We start from the raw sequence: 24,569 nt of genomic DNA, 5'->3' as shown, positions 1-24,569 counted from the left end.
AAACAACAGTGCTCTTAAAAGTAGTGTTGGAAACAGGAGCAAGAAGTTACATTTTCACAAACACTAGTAGAGCAATCTTTGTTTTGATAAATAGTATAAAGGCCTGAAAAGTCTTTACAGTTTAAACCCAGTAGGAAACTCTCAAGAAGCTGCTAGTATTAGCAATACAAGCATATAACAATGGATTTATCAGCCTTTAATCCACTCAAACACTGTAGCAACCTGCCATGTTTTTATTTAAATGACACTTAGCATAAATGCCTTCAGCCATGTTTTACTTTAGCTGCAAAAGGAAAATAACACACAGCCGAATATATCAACACGTTTTAAGTTCCATTCAATATGAACCTGGTCTGAGAAGGATAATTGTGTCCTTTCCACACACCATTACCCTGTAAGCCAGCCAGGGAGCGGCAGTCGTTCAGTAAAATGTGACCCTGTTCTCACCTTTACATTACATTACATGTGATAATATTAAACTGTTCAACCCGAGCAGAGGAAAGGGATTGGAGTTGTAACAAAGGTATTTGTGGGAAGATTAACTTTGGCAGCTCTTTGGAAAGTCTCCTTGCAGGCTTAATGCTTTAAAATGTGCAACACCCAAATTTGGTCATCCTGCTGCAGTTGCTACATCTGTTGCCATGTCTCTCTGCTGGTGAAGCGTACATTTACTTCTCCTTATAATAAAACAGATTGAGGAGCTTTTGCCTCAACTCATCCTAGGCTGGGTTTCTGTTATGGGTCAAATCCGATAGTTGCTCATCAGGAAGGTGGACATTTCCAGCAGAGCCTCCGGAAATGCTTAAAACCTCGGAAAATACAACCAAAGTAAGGATGTGCTGAACTTCTGGCAAACAAGCCAACACTTGCTGGCACTATTGGCCATGCAGAGGTGGGGGTTGCTTTTGCACAAACAAGCAGCGACTCACACTCTGCACCCCTATACACACACGCACACACACACACCTACACTAGATCCTGAGTGATAATAGAGAACAAACAAACAAGGAGTGTTGGTGTATGTAAACAGAGCAATGAAATGGATGTCAGTGTTTTTTTTCCCTCTGAAATGCAGGGGAGTTCTTAGGTTCTTAAAGGACTACACAACACAATTAGACAGACTAATTACTCCTCCATACCACCCATTCCTTAACCACACCGACAGGCCGGGGCAAGCTGGAGATTTCTTCCTGCCTACGGTACACTGATTTCCTTTCCGAAGCAATTTAGGTGATGCTCAGTCAATGGGAAGTTTAAGATCTGTAAACTGCCAGGAATATTAAGTGCAGGTATCAGAAGGACGTGCTTGCAGAAAGTGTCAAACTGTCAAGTTGGGTTAATGGCGATGAAGAGAAGGCCCTAAGGGATTTCCGCAAAGTAGGAGGGAAAAAAATGGGACATGTTCAGCTTCAAAATCCCCAAACAAAACACTGGCTTTAAAGGAATAGTTAGACGTTTTTGAAATAAGGTTTTGTTGAGGTATTATATGTAATAGTAATCTTAGGTCATACCTGTGGGATACAACTCTACCTGATCAAATATTGAATAGGCTTCTTTTAAAAATAGTCAAATTTTGCTTGTATAGCCGTTTACATGCAGCCAAGTGTGTCATACATGCAACAACGCACTTTAAAGAGGCTAAAAACAAAGGAAACAAAGAGGGAAAAAATCATATAATCAATGAACAGCACTACCAAAAAATACTAAAATAAATAATTTTTAATGAAAAAAATGACTGTGATAAATAGAACAGAATGTAGAACTAAGGAAACACAATGTTACTTAAAAGACAAAAGCAGTGGTTCAAAAACACAAGATCGTGGAGAGACCGTTTATTTTCTCCACTTAATATCCGCATGAGGCAGCCAACTACTGTGGCTCATCCAGCTGATTTGAAAAACTTTTACCATATTTGTTGTCCGTACACAAATGAAACTTTCCTTTACCTCTGAGGTACTTAGAACGGACTGGTGACCCTCATGAAGTGACCGATACTCTGAAGGTCAGCTGGCTGAGCAGCTGTAAAAAGTCTAGCATTGTATCCCATGGCTGTAAACTTTTCTGCTTCTCTTTCCCTGCTCTGAGGATTCGCAACAAGTCCAGTCAATCTCTCATTAACTCTCCAGCTAACTTAAAGTAAACAGTAGCATGCTGCGCGACCACAATAACTGTCCCTTGTGAAACATGTGACCGTGAGAAGAAAAAAAAAACAAACTAAAAAAAATTTGGCAGCTGATCAATAAAGAGATTTATGCTTCAAAAAGTTTTTTTTGTTGTTTTTTTTTACTGAATCATTTGCATCATTTGAGGAATTGCCTCAGGCTTATAAATGACTGAGAATATCTGCACAGAACCTGAGTTTAATGCATCAAACTGATGAAAAAAAACTCAAAGAAAAGTCACGACAATGTCAGTTTGGAACCAGGTTAACGCTGAGCCCCCACCTCCCTCCTTCAGGCAGGAGGCGAGGTGGACTCGGTCTAAGACACGCTGGGAGGATTCACCAGCAGCAGAGCATGGACTCATATTTGTGTTTCCTCTAGCCCAGGAGAAAAAAACAAAAAACAAATCCACCGCTTTTGTTCCTCACCAAAAACATGAAATCCAGATTGGAAAAGTACATTTGGGTTTCTTTCTAGTTTATTTGTGTGCAAACAGAAAGAAGCGACGGCTGGTGGGCAGGTGGAGGGGAAACAAACAGGAAAGCTTCAGTTTGCTTTCTGACAGCTCGGTAAGTGGGATGGGCCAGCGGGTAGCTGGAAGCATTTGGCGGGGAGGTTTGAATTCTCCTCCCTCCACTCTGTGGACCAACTTAACTCCTCAGCTGCAGTCTTCGAATGTCAGCCGAGTATATCGGAAAAGAGAAGCTAGTCCGCTAATCTAGAACACACAATGTAGTGAAAACATGCTTTGGAAATGTTTGGAAATCTATGAAATCTATCCCGGCACTGGAGATAGAAAGGTCTTTTGAGTTTCCTTAAAAAAAAAAAGGGTTCAACTTCCATTCAACCCCAAAAACAACAAAGACGGGGAGTCAGAGTCAGAGAGTCAGTGATTCACTCATCTACTTTCCCTCCAAGTTGATGATGCGACAACATTCCAGCACAGCACAAATGACTCACTGCTGTGCAAAAAAAAAAAAGATTTGCTACAGAGGAAGACAGACAGACACCTGCTGCAGCCCAGAGGGAGCCGACAGCCTGACACCTGCGCCGCCGGCCGATGCACCAGCCCTCCACTTACCTTGCAGATCTTGCTCTCCTCGCTCTCTGCTCTGGTCTTTCCTCCCGCCATCCTCCTCTCCTGCTGGTACTCAGACCTGACCGACAGCTGGCAGTGGAGCGGCGGGGTGCCGTTGCCCGGCCCGAGGTCCCGCTGCCGGGCCATGAAGCCCTGCGAGGCGGCCGCTCGGACGGCGCTGGGGATGGGGAGGGCAGTGTGCACCGGCTTGGTGCCCACCACAGATGGTTGCCTCAGCTTGGAAGCCACACCAACTACAGGCATTGTACTTCCAGGCCAATAAAATTAAGAGCGGTGGCAGTGGGAGAAAGGAAGTTTAAAAAAAAAAAAAAAAAAAAAAAAGAGGAAATCTGGAGGGTTTTTCCTCTGAGGCAGCCAGAGCTACAGAAAACCTGCAGTCGCCTGTTGGAGTGAGAGGAAAACAACTGCTCTCATTCTGTGGCCTTCAGCAAGCACAACTCCCAGAAACTGAAAGGGCTTCTCCTTCCTCCTGCGCTCTCCCTCCTCCTTCTCCTCCCACATGCAGCAGAGCTCCCTCCCCTTCCCTCCTCGCCCTGTCAGAAGTGCACCACCGAGTCAGAGACAGCAGAGCGAGGAGCGAGGAGCGGTGGGGGGGAGCTAAACTCCTCTGAAAGGTACAACAGCCACTATCCAGAGACACGGATCACACAGTGTGTGTATGAGAACTTTTTTCTGAAAAAGAAAAAAAAAAAAAAGGTGGGAGAGTAACAGAAAGAATGACAAGAATGTGTCGGACTGTCTTGTATTGTCGGAAGTATTTATGTCTGTTGAACTGTTTTGCATGTTTCATGCTACAACCACCGACTTTTGTGGTTTTTGATGGAAATTCGTGTGATAAGCCAACGCAAAGTACTGCAAGGTTTTAATTTGCTTTACACAAAAAGCTAAACAGTGTGGCATGCATTTGTGTCTGGTTTCTTTAAACACAGTACGAAGCTCTGACATTCAGGAGCCGTCTAATTAGTTGAGCAAAGTTTGCAGTAGGGGTGGAAGAAGGTGCTTTGATGGGTTCGGAGCAGATTAGACTTCTTAAGTCTACAAACAAAATGCTAAAAGTGGCTAAAAACTAAGACCTCACACACCATCAATGCAGTGAAATGAAGGTGGGGGGAGCATCACTTCATAGGAGAGCTTTATTACAGGAAAGATTCTCAGATCTGGGTGGTAGAATAAAAACGTTCAAGTAAAAAATGGTGTGAGGTGTGATGCATCAGTTGTAGAAAACATTTCTGCTAAACTGCTAATGTGCTAATAGTGGATCTAATTTTTCATTTAGCGTTTTTGCTCATTTTGAAAACGCCCAAGTAAAGTTTTTTCTGCATAAATTCTAATTTACCTGGCTGTTTTTGTAAACCTTCAGCTGAGTAAAGTTTGACATTTTGGTCAACTGTTAATAATCCTTCAATTAGTTAGATCTCTATAGTCATGCTCTTATTTTGAAGTGCATTTTGAAGTGCTCAGGTTCTCTTTTTTCCCCCAATAATGTTACTTCAAACAATAAACACAGGAACGATATAAAAAGATGCACATCTAAAGACATCATAGAACATGTAAATTAATTGATGCTGAAAGGTTGGATTTTTTCAAAGGCAGATATAATCTGAATTTGTTAGCATGTTAGCATTAGGTTCCGCTAAATACTGCCAATGCCAAAGAAGCATTCTAGCATTAGCAGAACTATTGTTCATGGTCAGTGCTTTAGGGGTTAGCACAATTAACTTTTTAATGCCTAAACTGTTTTCATGTGGGGAGTAAAAACAAGACACTTATAGATAAAAATAATAATGGAGCAGTATAGGCAGATTTTGCTCTGATAGTAATATAATATATAAAGTGGGTTTCAAATTATTCACCAAACCTGCATTTTTAATCAGCAAAGTTCCAAAATGTGTGGTTTGGGGGTGAGGATAGAGACTGAGGTGCCTATAATTAGGTGGGGAAGTTGAGAATAATATGGATGAAATAGCTCAGCTGAAAACCTTTTACTATTTTTTGTATTCAACCATCACAATCATGATAAAGTAAAAGATCCTGAAAACAAACTCCTAAATTAAGTTTTCTTTTCATTTTTTTTTATTCCGACCATTTTTCTCGTAAGGCTAACAAAGATTAGGGTGGATTCCCTTCAAACATACAGCTGCAAACACCACAAACATATGGCCTGTATATGGTCCATTTGGATTCTATTAAAACCATGGAATATGACATGCATCTTGTTTTTGCTCATTTTTTTTCTTTCCTAAGGAATCCCTCATAAGTAGAGTTTTATATGGAAAGGTTGCATCTGGTTCCGGTTAGAGAGGCTGAGGGAAGTCCAGGAATCAGAGGGGCACAGTGTGGAGTCATGGCAACTAGAACATTTAAAGATGGGATTGTCCAATAAAAGGAGCATTTAAAAAAAAGAAAAGGAAAAGAATATACAGGCCCAATATTTCCCTAAAACTCGCAACACTGAAACTTTTCCTCAACAAACCCATGCTGTAGATCCTTATACATTGCCTTCTCATTTCTGAAGCAAGGCTTACACTTGACCCGCGCAAATAGACCGATCAAATATTAGGATGAAATGTTCCTCTCGGGAAACCTGTTAATAATGGCCTTATTACATATTTAATCTGGCTGCTTCCTCTGCTGCTCTGCTTCATGGGGGCTCAGTGTTTTGCCAGGGCCTCGGCCTCCCTCCGCCCGGAATAGAACCAGCACGTTCAACATGTTTTCAATCATGCACCAGGGGCTATCATGACAGGTCTAAAACAACAGAACACCATGTGAAAGACTGGCACTCGTCCAGCCTGGGCTCCAGCTCCTGCTGGGGGTTGGGGGTGGGGGCTCAGTTGCAGGAGCAGGAGCCTATTTGGGCAGACTCCAGCTTCCCAGCACAGCCTGGAACTGTTGGGACACCTGTGTCTTATAAGGTTCTGGTGAAATGAACTGAAACAAACTTACACCCAAACTCTAGTGAGGCTTTGAAAGCTCAGAAGGCGCTCTATTTTTCATCGGGGTGTAGAGGAAATGTCTTTGTGTTGGGCGGATGTGTGGGTAAAGGAACTTCTGGTGTAATACAGTTGTGCAAGCTCCTCATTTAACATCAGCAAAGGTTCCAAAGTCAATATTCAATCCCAGGTTACCTTTAATCCACACGAACCAAGCCAAGCAGGTCGGTAACCTTATGTTTGGCTACAAGGGCAAACCACTTCTCTTAAAATAGTGCTGGAGCCAATTGGGTCATGGCTGAATTACGAAGGGAAGCATTGATGATGAAAGGAAATGAAACATACATATCTTGATGGGAATTACTCAGCACTTGTCAGGTCAAAACAATGAGACTAACTATACTCATGTTGGGTCAGTCTTAAGGGTAAAGTCTTGAAGAATCTAAAAGAAGATGTTGGAACATATTTCTCCACATCCCATAATGGAACAAGTTCTGTCTTGACTGTAGTGGGGTTGTGATCTTGACGTAATGGTTTCCAAGGGAACCACAGCTAGCTTGTTAACCATGTGCTAGCCAAACTTCAAATCCTCTTCACCACATCTTGACTGAGCTGCTAGCATGCTACTGGCTAACTAAAGAGGTGAATCTTTTAAAGTGCACAAGTTCAAGTATATTTGTTTTACATTTGTAACAAAACCTACGTGATTTTTTTTAATCCTGGACTTCCTTGTTCCGTTGAGCAGATTTCCCATCTTGAGTTTCAGGTGCTAAAGTTAAACTATGATCCAACCGGTGAAGCATGAAAACTAATATTTCAGATCGCTCTACAGCTCAAACCTGATCATTTTCTTTAAACATTTTGTTTAGTTTTTCTTTATAAGAATAAGACAGACACTCAACTCAAACGTCCGAATGAGTAAAATTGTCAAATTTAAACAACCTTTAAGAAAAGGTGGGAAACAAACAGGTATGTGAGGCACGCACTTACTGAAAGTACAATGTCACTCAACCAGTTTCTAACTCTCAGTCTGTACCAGTACAAAAAATAGAAACTTTTCAGCCTGTTATTACTACATCTACAAAGTTACAGCTACAAAGTCATTTACTTTGTAGCTTTTCTTCCTTTCTGGCAGCTTTTTGTTCTAAATATGAATGTTTTATATTTGAAACAAATATAAGCCTTATTCTACTGATAGTTTCTCATTGTAGAAAGGGAGTTACTCCTCTCCACTGTCCCCCAGCACTTGCTCAAAATGAGGGATTGAGTTGAAGTGGTGTTCTTACATGGACATTTTACAGAAATTATTAGGAATTGCTCTGTATGCAAGTTTGATTCAATCCGTCTAAAACTTGTTTTAAAATGAGCTGGACTGAAATGAATGAAACCGAATTCCACTTGAATTATATAGAGACTTGAATTAAAGCTGCAAAGTTTACTTAGGTGGAATGTGTTGTAAACTTGCACTATTAAAAAAAAACTGGAATAATTACTGGAAATGTGTGTGCTTGCACCCTGCATCATAAAAAGTGTGAATGGTTCAGATGACTTTTCTTTCGCCTCCTTGCATCACTTTGTTGCTTATGAGTTTCTGGTTAGATATTTATTGCCCAGTAATTAAACATGGGAATTTTCTACATTAGGCAATAGCAATATTAAGCAAAAGAATACCGATAGCAATTAAATCTATAGGGTGTCTGTCAGTTTCAGCAGCAGTGTGTAGCGAGGCTCACAACTGGTGAAGCACTGAGTCCTCTGGAGTCGGATGTAAAAATATACAACATCCCAATCAGAAGCTTACATTTCAATTTGGACCCAAATTGAAACATTTAGCTGTTTTAAAAGCTTTTAATTATACTTTAACAAATTACAATAATCTCAATCTCCATGCTGAAACTGGTTGAAGACGTGTGTATACTTTCAGCTCATTGGGCACTGATGGAACCGTCGCTGACTGGTTGCAGTGAGACATGTGTTGAACATTTTTCAACTTTCTTGTGTCATGTCTACAAGTACAAGGGGCGAAGTTGCCGAGCCATTGTCACCTGAGCAATGTCCATAGGAAATGAATAGAGAAAGCGATGCTGCCTCTTTGTGTGTTAAGTCCGTAAGAATAGCAGCCTACTGCTTGCTTTTTAAAACAACCCACGTTTGACCAGAATTAGAGGAGAATACTACTGAACAGACCTAATATATAAGGTGAAATAAAGACATGAGAAAATTAAATTTCTTAACATAGCCTGACTTTGAAATTCTTGCTTTCTATGAAACTGAAGACAAATGTATCGTTTTTCTGCTTTACTTTACCAACTAACCAATGGCTTTTTCTTTTTACATGTGTTGTTTAATGAAGTAGTTGATGATGTGAAGTAAGCCCTTCAGCGTTAAATTCAGCTGGAGAGGCAGCAGCAGCATTGCCATGTGTTTATTATCTGCCGCAGTCGAAGGGGTGTATGATTTGGAAACCGGCACTGACTGACTGATGAATGTGTTTGTGCTTCATATAAAAGATACTGCCTGGGGTCACATGACGTCAGCCTGATGTTACACTGCGACTGTGAAAACAAACACGTTGGGGTGTTGGGAGATAAGGCGGGTCGAACCCCAAATACGACTCCCACCGTGCACACAAACACACACCAGCACACGCAGCCGTAACCCGCTCTCCCAGGAGGCCCACGCACCTGGCTCTGTCATAATGTTATCAGTCGGCCACATGTCAGGCGACGTGGAAAATAAAACAAGCGGGCACACGCACAACAGAAAGGCGCCTCGACATCAAGAGGACCGAACACATGGGGAGCGCAGCCAGGCACAACCGGAGCACATCAAGCGCAAGTTTAGTCCAGAGCAATCTGCTCACTTTTTAATGGCTCATTGTGTCATGCCATTTTCATTGCATTTCTTATTTAAGAGAAACACTGTAGTCGCTAAATTGTGTGTTTTTTTTTGTGTTTAAAAAAAAACAAAAAAAAAAAACTTTTGTTCGCATTTGTAAAGGAAACAGCCGGTGTCTCGAGCCATGCTGGTCTAAGCATGTTACCCCTGGTGTCTCCATGTCAGACTATTCTTAGTTTAATGCATGATAAAGGTGCCCAGTGCCTACTGTAAGCACATATTGAATCATATTCTGCTTAGGCGTTAATTTTGCAGGAACCTAAACTGTTCTTTGCAGTCTTTTTTCTTCAGATTTCAGACAGGGAGTCAGCACATTTGCGGGGAGGTGGAATTTGAAAAATGCCCTGCTTCCTGGCTGTAGTTATAAACAAGACATTAAGTGGAACTTTGGCTAATTAAAAATAAGCAAGGCATCCAGGATCCCTCTGTAAGCCGTGCTGCAGCCAGCTAACAGCTCCTCCACAATGAATCAAAGGAGGTATGTGGTTCAACTGAGGCGGCAGGATTTCCCCAGTGCTCCGACTGGGACAATTCAAGCTCTTCCTGTTCCTCCAGTTCAAGTAGATTTGAAGTCCAGCATAGCTTGTGCACAATTCACTCGCTTTCTACTCAACTTTTCACTGTTGGTGGCTAATTTTATCCTCTGTGGCCCAAGATCTTGAAACGCATTCATCCAATCAGACTTTTTAATTGTGCATGCATTATTCAGTTTAATATCGGGAGGCTCTAACTTGCATTCACATTCTGTCTCACTCGTTCTTTTGCACTTTCATATGATTTCTATTCTCTCTGTGCTACTTTATTATCCTCTTAAGCTGTACTATTAAAATCCCCTCGCTCATGTTACCTAATGGAGCAAACCAATCCTGTAATAGACCATCGCATGGGTCAGAGGTTAGATCTGAATTCATAGCCAGTGGCTCAGAGCTCTTTTTTTTTTGTTGGAGTGAAAACTAAAAGGCAGAAAGTATGCTGGAAGAGGACAAATTACTAATTTTTAATAATATTTTTCAATACTACCATTTTAAAGTGTCAACTGCAATTCTGGCTTTGTTTTAAATGAGCAAATAGCAAATACTCCCTTCTCACCTCACACAATGTTAAAAGGCTCAAAAGAAATACATTGGAGGTTTATATTCATTCTTTAATTTTGGAATCAGTTATAGTATTTTGTTAAGAATCAACTTCAGATCGCTTCTGGTCTCAAAACTAACATAGTGGGATATGTATCACTCTAGTACTAGCACTCTGATGCAATCTAGCAGTTAGTGATACCCTCAAGTATGTCTAATTGTGCTAATTTGCATACTAAATACAGGTAACGTCTGGTATCTGAAGGAAAAAGGACCCCAACTGTCTGAATTCCAAAAACGACAAATAATTGAGTAGTTCAAACACCAAATGTAACTTAAAATCCATTAATACACATAATGGAAAGTGTATTAGCTCTAATGTAGAAGATAACATCCACAGTCTTCCTCAGTACAGCCAATCAGCAGGAAGGAAATGAAAGCAGCTTCTGGATTGGCTGCTTTGCAAATGCCAGCCAATGGCATGTTGAGTAGAATTGTGCCTAGATATTTCAGCTTCTTAAGTGACTTTTTTAAAAGTATTTTAGACATTCTTAGCATAAAATAAAGAAAAAAAATGGATTAATACATTATAAATAATTTTTCTTGTTCCACAGAAAAATCAGCAAATGCTGAAAAGGGAATGTGTGTGTGCTATATGCAAATTAATATCTATTTATTTAAGCATCTGCATGATGGCAAAAACAAACAAATATGTATACAGAATAATAAATTCAGGCAGATCAATCGACCACAAATATCACATTGGTGCACATTTATATAAGATACAAACACTCAGCAGACGACCGGTATTAAAGAGTTCAAACTTTTTATTGGAAATAGGACCATGCATGTGCCAAAAAACACAAAATAAGACAAACGACTCCATGTAACTGGGTTTGTACAAATCATTCCCATCAACAACCATCACACCCCGTTCCCTCGTGATTTGCTGTAGTCGTCCAATAACTATCCTAAAATTTAACATTTTATCCACCCGTGAAAAACGGAGTCCTCTCCGAGAGTCGGATTTCACAGCTGGAAATAATAAAAAGCTGAATATATCTCTTCCCTCAAAAAAACAATAAACAGCAGAAGGGTCGTGGAAATGCACTAAATTCAGAGTGAGACCACAGTTGTGTGGGAGGGATGTAGGAGAATGCCGAGACCAGAGATGGCGAGCTCAGGCATGGAGTGGCGGATGAGAGTTCAGCTCTGCTGATAACAGGGACCAGTTCGTGTATTATGCTGCGCCAGCGATCGTACCGGTGTTGCGTTTGAGTGGCAGCCCTGGTTGCTTTTAACAATCAGGCATGTCTGAGTCAGATCACGTACTACACAAGTCACTTTCAGTCATGTTATGTCAAAGCTGCGGTTGCGTCTAAAAGCAAGCAAGGCATTTCTTATGCCAAAGAAATGGCTCTCATAATTCTGAAAAGACAAGAGGAGAGCAACCGCAAATTCAATTGCAACATAACAGCAAGTCTTTCCAAAAGGAAACACAAGGCCAATGGAAATTCAATTAAATGACGAAACAAAGCCCGGAGAGGGAAAGTGCCACAGCCTCTGCTGAAAACAAGATATTAACAGAATGCCAGAACAATAGCTTCAAATACATACATGCCTGTGATTACAGGTTAAACACAAAACTCCTTGTATGAAATAAAGTGTAACTGTTTGAGGTGGGGCTGCACAGTGGCGCAGTTGGTAGAGCTGTTTGTTGCCTTGCAGCAAGAAGGTTCTGGGTTCGATTCCCGGCCCCCGGTCTTTCTGCATGGAGTTTGCATGTTCTCCCTGTGCATGAGTGGGTTTTCTCCGGGTACTCCGGCTTCCTCCCACAGTCCAAAAACATGACTGTCAGGTTAATTGGCCTCTCTAAATTGTCCCTAGGTGTGAGAGTGTGTGCATGGTTGTTAGTCCTGTGTGTCTCTGTGTTGCCCTGCGACAGACTGGCGACCTGTCCAGGGTGACCCCGCCTCTCGCCCGGAGCGTTAGCTGGAGATGGGCACCAGCACCCCTCCCCATCCCATTATGGGACATGGGTGTAAAGAAACGGATGGATGGATGGATGGATGTTTGAGGGGGTGAAAAATTAACAGTGTGAAACGAAAACTAAATGTCCCCATTTACTGTTGAAAGAAATATTTCATAATTTTAGTGATAGAACGAGGGATGTTTCAAGACATCATTGTAAGGTAAGGAAATATAATTTGATATGAAATTTCTGTTTTTAGATATGCAGAGCTGAAAGAAACATACCTTAAAAGTCTTAGAGATGGATTTGCAGCAAAAGGTGGTTCTCCGGTACAGATACTTCAGTCAGAGTCAGTGAAGAGGCAGAGCAGCATGGAGCCAGCGCTCTGACCCATAACATGAGTATTTACATTGCCTCACCACAAGGCAGATTATCACTCCACCTTGTGTACACACAAACACTTCTGAGTTCAACCAACATTTCTAATGTCGGTGCATATCTTTAACAATTATCCAACTAAGAGAGATTAGATGTTGGGAAAAAAAAAAACTTTATCAGTTTAAGTTTAGGGACAAGAGTAGTTTTCCATGAGACAAACAAACTCTAATGTCTGTGCTTTTCCAATATCATTTCACCCTGATATCGTAACATAACATGTCACTAATACTTTAATAATGATCTCCATTAAAGTTCTGGGTATTATACACCATTATGGCTTTTTTGTAAAGCATTTCCTGCTTCATTTGTAACACCCTTCCACATGCAAGCACAACTTTTGACTGGAGAAAAGAAACGATTTAAAACAGCTTCGAAAAAGTTGCTTTTTAAAAACTCCATTGGAGGAGGTGCCAAGAGAATTAGATATCAGGAGATAATTAATACTAATAAGGTACAGGCCAACTACACAGATACCTTCAATGTTCTTCTTTTGGACTTCTGTGTCATTCATTACAAAAGTGTCGTCACAAATTTGTGTGTGGAAGTGTTCTTTCTATCCATCCATGTTTTTCCAAGATCGGGTCAGGAATATTGAAATACCCAAAGGGAAATCAATTGATCCCTCACCAAAGAGACTCTTTCCAGGTGTTTCCCCAAGTCAAAAAATATGGGATCACCTTACAAGTCCAGGTACATGGACTTGTACCTTAAGAGAGTTCTGGGTTTCCAACCAGATGTTCATACCTGAAAACCTCTAAAGGTGTGAGTCTAGGAGGCTGATCAACTAACCAAACCATCAGAGCTGACTAGCCTCAGTGTGGAGCAGCTCACAAGCACATCACTAAGCATGAGTCGAACCAAAATATAGAGGAAGATGATCTTAATGTTTCCTCCTTGCAGGTGGTGGACCAACCTGAAGCTCTATCAGGTTGTCTCTGAGGGAGATCCAGTAGATGAGGCTCCACCACCATGCACTTCCACCTGAACTTGTTCCCAGATCATGCCTCTGTCTCCCTAATCTGTGTTAAATCTGTCCACACACACTTAGTCGTTGAAGGATTACAAGGTTGCTGATGCCTACTCCCAGTGGTCAATGGGCATTTGGTGGGGTCCACCCTGAATATGTCACCAATGAGGATGAATGCAATAAAAGACACCAAAGCTCTTTTGTACTGTAAATACATCAAACAAAGCTCATAAAATCAAATGAAGCCACACGTCTAACTTTTTATCTTTAGCCCAACAAGGAAAAAAAGGTCTGTATCCACTGAGTAAGTAGTAAAGAAGTGATGGCACAAACTGCTTAACTCTAGGTTAAATCAAAACAGGGTGTTGTTTTCTCATCTGACAAACACATACTGGTGTCATCTGTGGCTGTTCTGAGGTTGTGTTGTCTGGCCCTCAGCGTTTAGGCTCATATAATGGTTGCTTTTATGTCGTCTGAGAACGGCGTCTGATTAAAGAAGAAGAAAATGAAAAGCTGCCATACTGCCTTCAGCTATACCTCCGGAAGGTGGCATGTTGCCAGCACAACCAGATGGGAAACTGCTACTATAAAGACTGAAAACTTGTATATATACAGTACACACATAAGCTAACATAAGTAGTGCCTCTAAAACTGCACTACAACACAATGTAAACATGAACCGCCGCTGGCTGAACTCACTGTACATCTGTGTGTTTAACGCCTATTCAACAGTACAAGCTTGTTAAGAATGCCTTCACCGTCTTGTAAACTACAGAGTCAACAAACGTTTTCAAAGAAAACAGGTGAGGAAGAAAAGAAGCAGCGTGGAGTCGCTTGAAAAGTCTGACCCACAATGCAGCTTTATCACGGCAGAGTTAGAGTGAACTCCATGCCCACGATCTTGTTTGTGCGTGACTAAAAGGTGTTGGCAGAAGGAGTTCCTGTCTTTTGACACAAATCTGTTGACTTGGCACTGTGTTGACTTGTGGCAGGTTGAAACAGCCAAATGCCTCCTAAGTCATGACTGATGCTCCTTTTGTCCGTCTAATCTGGGATTTGCGAAGACAACAGCAATATTAGACATTTCTCCACAACTCATGACTGTCCAAAAGGCAATGGTGATAGATCAAAAAAGAAAGAAAATTACTTTGCATAAGAATAGCTCAAATGTAAGCAAGTTTTTCCATCAGCAGGTTAAGTGTAAAACCTCATTTAGACGACCATGGTGAAAGGACAGGACCATGGTCTATTCATCCAAATAAAAGTCTACAACTCTCTTAGGCTTTTGTTTCTTTTACTCTCTTCCTCTCACTCAGATTCCTTCACAATACTTGAGTAACAAGTGTGAAATGTATCTGAATGCATCACACACATACACATACACACACACACACACGCACACACACACACACACACACACACACACAGAAGGTAGATAACAGAGGAAACAAACAGCACAAAGCAGAAGGTGTTGCTTGTCTGCGATTGCAAACGTTTCTAATTTCAACACTAAATAGCTGTTGAGTTTGTCACTCATAATAATGACCAGGGCAAAGTGAGATTAGGAGGTTTATGGTCAGGCGGGTGTGTGTTGTCCTGCAATTGAAATGTTGTAGGTTTGATTCCAGCTTCTTCTCGTCAGCAATATCGGTATCCGTGTATAGATGTGTGTGTTCTCCAGGTCAGTGAAGGAGATCCAAAGGTGTTTCCAGGGCAAAAGGTATAAATAAATTCTCCAGTGATTTCTCTGGTCTTCACTTTGCTCTTCTCCCTGTGGGATTTGCCAAGAAAACCTGCAGAGGACGGTGCTCAACAGATTGTTGAATCACATCCTCTGACTACGTTCAATGCAGAGGAGCTCCACACCTCATCTCTAAGGAGAAACCCAGCCACTCTACAGAGGAACATCCTTGAATCTGGAATCTTATTCTTTTGGTCTGACCTCCAACTTACATAAAATTTAACATTTTTCCTGCCAAAAAACTCAAGACAAGGATTAAGAGAAATGGTTCCACTGTATGGTGCACCACATCTTTTATGAACACGCTTAAATGATTTCAATATCCAAGCTATTCTGAGTTGGTAATAAAAATGACAGAGAAAAAGTGTATTTGACATGCTAGAATATTTTATTTGTAACACTAGTGGCAGTATGTCATAAAAGTTCTTAAAGCTAAATGTCTTATGTCGGCAGTTTTAATTTTGACTAAATATCTTTTGCACAATAAAATGTAACTGTACTGAATCGCAGCTATGTTAAACTTATCACCTCTGGATTTTCTTGTCACAGTCCTGATTACACAGTTTATCTGTACGATAATCAGCGGTTCCACTTGGTGATTTTCTGTATGGTACACTCTGGAGCAGAGAGATTTATGGATTGCTATAAGAACCATTTCTGAGCTCCATCTGGACACTTAATAGGTCTTTGAGAGTGTTTGTTGCGTTGTTAATAAGCAGCTGTTGACAGTGTAAGAAATTTACTGTCAGCTGTCGAGATTTATGTTTCTCATGGAATTGCTTTCACTCAGGAGTATGTCTGCACATTAATTAGCTTTTTTTTGCAAGCTTTGTAATTATCAGTATAAAGCTGAGGGCCATACCCTAATAAATAAATGGTACCAGTGTTACAGAAATGTACTGATTGGATGTGTGCAACTGTGGTAATATCAAATTGGTGGAAACATGTACAGGTATTCTCTGAATACAACACAGTTTTAAGCAGTCCCACGTTTTACTCCACACTAAACCAAAAAGGTAGTCTAAACATATCTTGAGATCTCATGTTTCTCAAAACACGAGATCGATTGTGTAAAATATATCAGCAAAGTTGGAAACCGCATGCTGTGCAACTATAATTTTCAATAATCACTCTGGGCTGGCACATTAGCTTTAGCATGCGCTCAGTGCAAGAACAAACTGTTCTACTATTATCTGTTATCATGAAAAAACTCCAGTTAGCTATGCACATCATCAATGCCTTATTAATTTCAACAGATAATCCCTTGATGTGCACCGAATGGGAAGGAAAATGCAGCCTATCATCAATCGGCTAGTGCGCAAATATATTTTTTGTTCCCTAAAAGAATACAAATAAAGTCAGATATGTATTTGATATATTCCCAGAGAGTTGGAGGTTATTGCACTGACTCAGCCATGTGTAGAGCCTTGGTTTATATTGGGGTCAGCAGTGCAAGCGAGACATTTTCTTTGCATACAGCACTATTTCAAAAACACAGCTGCTGTTTGCTTTCAGACTGCTTCCTGTAATGTCCAAGCAAGCTTCTGAATATCTTTTACATGTCTCACAATAATGACTTTGTTGCTTGTGTAGCAAAACCCAAAATGACAATGTTTCTCTTAAATTAGCTAGTGGAAGCCAGTAATTAGTCTCAAGCAAGCAATTTTAGTGGCATAAAATTGTTGTCTGAACTCTGTGGTGGGGTGGCAGTGGAAAAGCAAAGTAGGAAAAAAGATGAGGTATAAGGTATGCAGCTACTAAGCTGATGGGTGTGCAATTTGTACAGCATTTACCCTCAAATGAGTACTTTTACATTTCTTTACACAAGATGTGAAGGCTCTTGTATGACAAAGTCCAGCTCTGTCACTGGATCAAACACCCCACTGCCCCACACTTTCCTTTCCTTGTAGCAGTGGTAGAATGTCAGACTGAGGAGGAAAGAGTGAGCTGCAGAGTTGCCAAAAACGTCTAATTCCTTCCTACTTCCCTTATTGGCTCCGTGCCTCAGGACAAACAGAAATTGTAGAAACAGAAGTCGCCAGATCCATCGGTTTGGCTCAGAGTTTAGAGCTTGATTATGTTTTTTTGTTACTTTGTTTTTTTTTTCCCTTCCAGGGAAGACATACCCGAGTGTTCCACAAACTGGCCTGAATCCAGGGTCAGGTTCCGATTAGCCCAAAGCGGCTAAGTGAAAGCAAATGGACTTCTATTCCCAGTCATCAGCAAAGAAACACACGTCGCCTTGTAATCCAGCTAAAGAAAGAGGAGAAAAGTAATGATTCATACAAAGTGGCTGCATCAAAGTGTGCTGACTCAACTTACAGCAAGTATGGATTCTGGGAAACTACCATTACATCAGGCACAGACAAGGTGAATCAAGGGGAAAATTGATAAACCCCAGTTTGCCAAGTGACGTAGGCTTTTTGGTGAATCAAAACGTTTAGTTAAAGTTTGACTTGAAATGTACATCTTTGCCTTCGCCTAGCCACATTTCACACTGCACTTTGTCTTTTTCTTTTGTTCCAACTCCCATTTCATACTTGTAAAGACGATTCATTTCACATTTCATTTACCTAACCACAGTGTACTAGTTTATTTCTTTTAATAGCTAAGCACAGTGTTATTAGACGACTTGGAGATAGTCACATAAATGCTGAAATTTATTGCACAGTATTTGTTGAAGCCTTTATATTACCACCTGTGACTTTGCCTTTCCGTTTGAATCCCTGTTAAAGCTGTTGATTTATGAAATATGACAGTCCTGATCAAAATAACTCTGAAGGACCTAATGCTGGTAGATGTAATTTATTGTAGTCAAATTATGTTTTCTTACAAACGACTGAGTAAATAACAGACAATTACATTAAATACTCAGTTGTCAAAGCAGATAAAAAATATCTCTAAACTAAAGCAGGTATGAATCAACTGCCGCTATTAAATGGTTGTTAAAAGACTGCTCCTTTATGGCATAAATTCTGTAATACAAAAGGTACAAATGTCTATTGACTGACCACCAAAACTTTATATTTGTTCAGGCAACAGTGGTTATGTAAACAGGTTTTTCTGATTACACATGCCAACCTGTTAAGATTATACCATAAGAGGGACCTTGTGCTCATGTGTGGCGCAGTGCCAAACAAAAGTACATCCTGGCCACTGAGGAATACCTAGGTGTACCCGTCTACTATCCCTTAAACTGAGACATGCCCAGAGGAAGTTCCTGAGAAGACTGGTTTAAAAGAAAAAAAAAATACATAAAACTGAACAAATAAAGGATAATCTTGAAAGTGCAATCAACAAGGTTTGTGAAAGTTGATCAACAATGCTAGACAATGATATATCCTTTCACCAACCTAGAACTCTTAAGGATTATCCTTTGGCACAGAGTTTTCACCGGTATGAAGAAAGGGCTATTGTATGGATTTGACAAGGTACAAGCAAGCAACACCATCACTAACCAGTTCTAGATGTTCATCAACACGTCTTCACAAGATGCTAAGCATCAGGTGATTTACGTTTGAAGAAAAAGGTTAAGGCAATAAAAAGTAGAATTCCACTTAGAGCAGTGAATCTACGTATTTTAGATATGTTTCTGATCCAGGACACTGGACATTAATGATTGCCTGACCTTCTCTGAATATCATCAAGTGTTGCAGAAGCCTGTTAATCACTCACTCACAAATCAGGTATGTGGCAGAAGGGAAACACCTAAAACACATGACCAGGATAGAGAAAGACTGACTTAAGAGTGATACTGATGCGGGACCGTCAGAAGAGTGAGGCCAAAAATGGATACCATGGTGACACATGGTCATGGTCCTATGATCCCAGAGAAATGTAGAAAAAAAAATCTACAAATGAAGTTTCTAGTAGCTTAAAATTAGAATAGATGTTTAGGTAAGTACATTGCAGAGCAAAGTGATAAGATTCCTCCATTTTGGTTTCTTGATATAGTAGGCAACAGAGGAGGACTTCTGTGTTTCAAGCATTTTTATTTGGTTCTGAGTGGCTCATTTCTGTTATACTGGAGATAGTTTGGCACCATAGGGCATCAGGTAAATATGCTACTGTAAAGTTGTAGGAATACGGTTCTGGCAGAGTAGCATACATTTGCTTGTCTCTGGCTGCTTTATGGTTTTATTCAAGTAATGACTGTGTTAAGCTTTTGAAAATATTTGGACTCCTGACCTATTTTTCCATACTAAAATTGCACTGATAAAGGCCAAAGAAGGGCTAGGAGAGGCTAATGGCCAGTCAGACAGATACCCTTCACTGCTCACACTCACCACCACAAGCACATTGTCCAATTAAGGTTATTCAACTCTCTGCTCTCCAGAGTCTACCAAGGCCTGGACAGTCCGGTCAGAGAAGGAAATGCTGATCTGTCACACAATGGCATTGGATTCTGTCACTTAATTATCAGCGCGTGGGAACAAAAGCACAGAACTGTAAAAGGCAGAGTGGTTAGATCTATACCCTCTATTCCTCTATCATGGCATTTGGACTAACTGTGAGTTAGAAGAGAGTGTTGGGAGGTGTGTGTGCGTGTGTGTGTGTAGTGGTGCAGAGTGTCTCGACACTACACTTGCAGCAGCACTGTGAGCTCAGTTATAACATAGCAGCCTTTTACCAGTGAACCATAACTCTGACCTACAACTTCCTGGTAATGGAATGTTGCTCTGGCATGAAAATGGCTGTTAGAGCTAACAGGGTCATAATTTCACGTTTACATAATGTATCTTGGGTATGGGTATGTTATATCAAATTAGCTTTACATGACATTTTGTCATTCAGCAGATCCTGGTATTGGCGAATTACAAGCTATTCAATAATTGCAGGTAAGTTCTGCACAAATTACAGAATGATAAGTACATTGCATTCACTGTTGAGCAGTGACAATGCACAACAGTCAGAGCTTTTTGGCTCTGTAGGTTTGCATGCCATCTTCCAGTGGGCCGAACAACATTGCAGTAGTAGGAAACAAACTACAACTTCTTTTTTTAAATCTAAGCTACAATAGACAGGTTTAGTTCAAACCAATGAACCAATGAATCAAACTGATTTTTTGCCTTTGGTTGTGATGTGACAAAATGTCCAACTTCACAAGGTGTGGGTATGTTTAACACTTAATGTAGTGGCCAAGGGACAATAAGAGTGCAGAGCTTGCAGATGATCTTGTAGAACTTAAATGGAAAATAAATTAATCTAAAGATCTCAACAGTCATCTGAAAAGAAGTCATGTTACTCTTGGAACACTCAGAATTTCTACATATCGTCTTTACCAGGTATAGTCAGAAAGCCAGATGTTCTGTCTTTGAACATAGATGGTCTATGTAGTAATTTGTTCAAGACTGGACAAATTGCTATTTGTTCAGAGTTTTATTCTGAGGTTGGACCACACCACAGACTTTTGATGGGATAAAGAAGGAAACCTGCTATAAGCTAGGCAAACACACCAAACATCTCTGTGTTTTTCATTTTGTTGCAGGAAATCCCTGGGAGGGTGTTGGATATAGCTTTGATCTCCACTTTTTTTTTTTTTTTGGTTCACAGAGTTTACTAAAACGTTCTTAGAAAGCAGAAAAGTACAGTAGCTTGGATGTCTAAGAGCGGCCTGAAGCAGAAACAGGGGATGAAAGGCAGCCAAATCCCTGCAACACTCACTCTCCACTCAAACCTGTCTTCCTATACTTATTAGGTGAAATCAGGACTCTGTGGGACAGTGCTTTCCTCATGTGACACTTGTTAGTGTTCAGTCACATGTTTCCTAATGTCACAAGTGTTATGTATATCTCTTATATCTCTGTACATTTCTAAAAGTCATAACTGGTAGCTATTTCGATAAAATGCTCGAGACCGATTGATTTTTGTTTAGTAAACCTGATTAGACAGGTGAGTTATTAAAGTTATTACTGAGAAATGTCAAACTTGTGTGGAGGCTACTTAGTTACAAGAACAAGCAGAAGTGGAACTAATTTGTGTCAGCTAGTACGCAGTGATCCATTGCTTGGGTGCTGAGGCTCATTTTTCCACCCAAACAAACAATGCCAGAGCTGAGGGAGCAGCGTGGCCTAATGGAGTACAGCACTGTACAAGTGAGCGGCGCTGATTCATAAAGGAGAAATGGAAAGAGCCAGTGGTGTAGAAAGATATGATTTCATTGGTGGAACAGCTCTGTTACATTTAGCGTTATCTGGATCAAGGCTTTTATAAAGGATTGGAATCAGTCACTTAAACTGAAGTGAAATCCTGACACTAGTTGCCGGTGTACTTGCACATCCTCAAGTACACCGGCTGTGTATGTGTTTTTTTTAACCCTTTGCAATGATGTTCACAGTGAAAGACACATTGTTGGCTGCTGCAAAACCTGGTCTCTGTCATAATTTACTCTGTCAGATTAATTATTTGATAAAAGCTGATGCTGTATTAGATTTGCCCATTTGGAATGCAATAAAGCAAAAACATAGCTTGCCACTAAAGTCTGTGACTCAAGAGCATAGTCTAAATTTGCCTAAGTTTGTCAATTATCACTTTGACTAGTCGTTATGTTATTTCCATAGCATTATTAAATCCTCTGAAAATGAAATAGTTGAGAGCCGAGAGCAGCTAAAACACTACTCATCAAATTTGAAGATGTTTACAGGAAAACTAACTTAATGAAGCAGATGTTTTTTATGATTAACTGGAACTACACTGAAATATTTTACAAGCCAAACGATCAATAAGAGCCGAAGTGAGAATTATCCTAGCATTTTAGCTTCTTTTCCAAGACTATAGGTGTATATGTGGAATCACATACATGGTAATGTGTTATCCGTTGAACTAATCATCACAGTTGACTTAACTCATTTAGGAATGAGCGGCATTCCTAAATGAGTTAAGTGCAACACTGATTAAATAAATTGCACTGGACTTTTAAACCAAAAATGTTTTCAGATGCACTAACTGCATTGGTTTTAAGAAGTTTATTGTTAACTGGGAATAACACAAGTGATCTGGCCTGAAGCCTTTCTCACACATGACAAATTATGCAGGATATAGACAGGAAACACACAGAACAGCTTTTGGACATGACATGATTAATTTAAAAAATGGGCAGATGACAACTGTAAGAATAAAAAAATGAAAATGTAATAATCACAAAAAGTGCCAGATGTATAAATAAAAAAAAAAATAAATAAATAAATAAATAAATAAATAAATATAGAAGCAATGTGCATTGCATCAAGACAATCTAAACCGGTGAGGTGGCGCTCCTTACACTACAGTGTTTTCTGCTATGGGAGATATTGCACCGCTCAGCAAATAAAGCTAAAGTACCTTGGAGCTGACTCATGGTTTGGCTCGAGTTATTCTTCGGTGATGTGTAAAAATGTGCAATTGAAAAGATTGAAATGATTGCTGCATGGGAATAGCTCTTACAGAAGCGCCTTCTCCCGTCTCTATGTTTTATTCAATATGTTTATAGGCCAGAGTGGAACGCGGAGTAAACATTCTGCAACAGATCTTTGTCAAATTCACTACAATCTGTCCTCAGTATAAATAACAAGCTGGATTTTTAAAGGCACATTTGTTGAAGAAAAAAACAAGCTCATTGAACAGTAAATGAACAGAGGGCAAGTGCTATTTTCCTTAAGAAGTAGGGCTTGTTATGAGATTCCGTGGCATGGGCCAACATACATTTTCTCACCAAAGTGAAGTCTGACGTTACTGTTACAATCTCACGATATAAAGAGATGTCTTTTGAGCTCAAAGCTCTTTGCGTAGGTTTCAGGCTCTAATTTTGAAAGAAGAAAGAGAGTAACTCTTGAGCTAACCCGGTCTGTCTACAGAAGCATCTAATAAAAGCTACCATTTCTGGCTGAAGACACCCAGTTACAAAAGCATCAAAGAACCTCCCCTCACCCCAACCAATTTTAAGCTGTTTGTGTGGCTGTCTTTTGGCAACGTTGTAGAAAACCAGTGACTAACAAGATACAAATAACTTCTAAAAACTGAGAATACCATGGCTTACGATTACCATGGCTGGCAAAGCGTAAACTGATGACGCTGAAGTGAACTTCTGCTTCCGAGCTTCCCGTCATTGCTAAACCAGAAGGGCTTGTTAAAAGGTTTAATGCGTGTAAAATGTGTTTATTCATCTCTAGGTAAAAAAAAAAAGGGATAAAACTGACAACTCAACTGCAAAAAAAAATCAGCAATCTGAGAAAATGAAACAGAAAACTAGTCAGAAATATTTAGTTCTCAGATGTGCTCCTACACTTTGAAAGAACAACAACAACAAAAAAAAGAAAAAAGTTGCTGAGATTTTAAGTAAATCAAAATTCTGTAAAGAATATTATGTAAAGAATTCAGAGCAATTAGAAAACAACAGGTGTTTCTTGAAAAGCAACCTGACAAGGTGCGAGAATGCTGGAGAGACTCTGTACCTGTCACTCAGAATTAAACAGCGGGCAATAAATAACACACACTCTATAATCCAGTTTGTCATTAAGCTCAGATTTGTGGAGCAAACTTTGGACCAGTGGATGTTTCAAACTTACAAACCAACTGTGTTTAAATGAAAAATATATTATATATATATATATATATATATATATATTAATTCCTCTTCTGGGGTTTTCAGGCAGTTGTTGTTTCTTCCAGCTCTTAGACATATTCGTTGCATGCCCACTTTAGCTTTTGGTCATGCGGTGTTTGGCTGAGTGTTCGCTGTGGGGAAAGTGGGAAACCATTTCTCCACTTATAACTAATACCCACTGGAGCCTCTAAACGCAGCCACGGCAGAATGGGCCTAACATCCCTGATGAGAGAGGAGGTGGAAGTGTGTGTGTGTGTGTGTGTGGAGAAGAACAACGGAGGGTCTTGGCCCGCAATTTCAAGTGATAGGCTGCTGAATATTTTCAAAAGTGAGTCGGCGTTCACCTAGTCATTATGGTAATGATCATCTCTTAAAGTCTGACGTACGGACAAATGGCTGTGGTTAAGCAGCGCTGGGAGGGATGAAGGTCACAGAGTACGTCCACAGTATCAGGGAATCCTCTGCATGTCCTAGCGTGACTTTGCTCTTGAGATGTTTTTGGTTTTCCCTCTAATTTTCTTCCGCTTCACTAGTTTTAGCAACAATTCTGCAAACCACCCAGTTCGACCAGATTACATCACCGCTAAATTTGTTTAGACAAAGGGGTTTACACCGGGTGATGAGACAACCCAAAATCATAAACCCCTTGAAAAGGCATCCTCTTAAATCTTTTCACATTTTTTCTAGCAATTTAAGGTATTTTGG

The 24,569-nt window shown here is 40.2% G+C and overlaps 1 protein-coding gene across 17 annotated transcripts in view; it reads right to left on the bottom strand.

Moving 5' to 3' along the window:
- The window catches only part of nav3 (neuron navigator 3), a 381,588-nt gene that overhangs the window by 163,900 nt on the left and 193,119 nt on the right, over positions 1 to 24,569 (bottom strand). For 4 of the 17 annotated variants that reach the window (XM_008401329.3, XM_008401333.3, XM_017302698.2 and 1 more), the window contains exon 1: positions 3,244 to 3,894. The exons of 6 other annotated variants lie outside the window; for them this stretch is intronic. In XM_008401329.3, the coding sequence (XP_008399551.2) occupies positions 3,244 to 3,504 (261 nt within the window). In that variant the 5' untranslated portion in view covers positions 3,505 to 3,894. Of the gene's footprint in view, positions 1 to 3,243; positions 3,902 to 24,569 lie in introns of those variants that run through there. 7 more of the 17 variants (XM_008401327.3, XM_008401328.3, XM_081603807.1 and 4 more) reach the window with 4 other exon arrangements.

The sequence above is a fragment of the Poecilia reticulata genome, chromosome 23 (assembly GCF_904066995.2).
Source record: "Poecilia reticulata chromosome 23, P_reticulata-male-v2, whole genome shotgun sequence".
NCBI lineage: Eukaryota > Metazoa > Chordata > Actinopteri > Cyprinodontiformes > Poeciliidae > Poecilia > Poecilia reticulata.
Note: the sequence above shows the minus strand (reverse complement) of the source record. Positions and strands in the feature narration are given on the sequence as shown.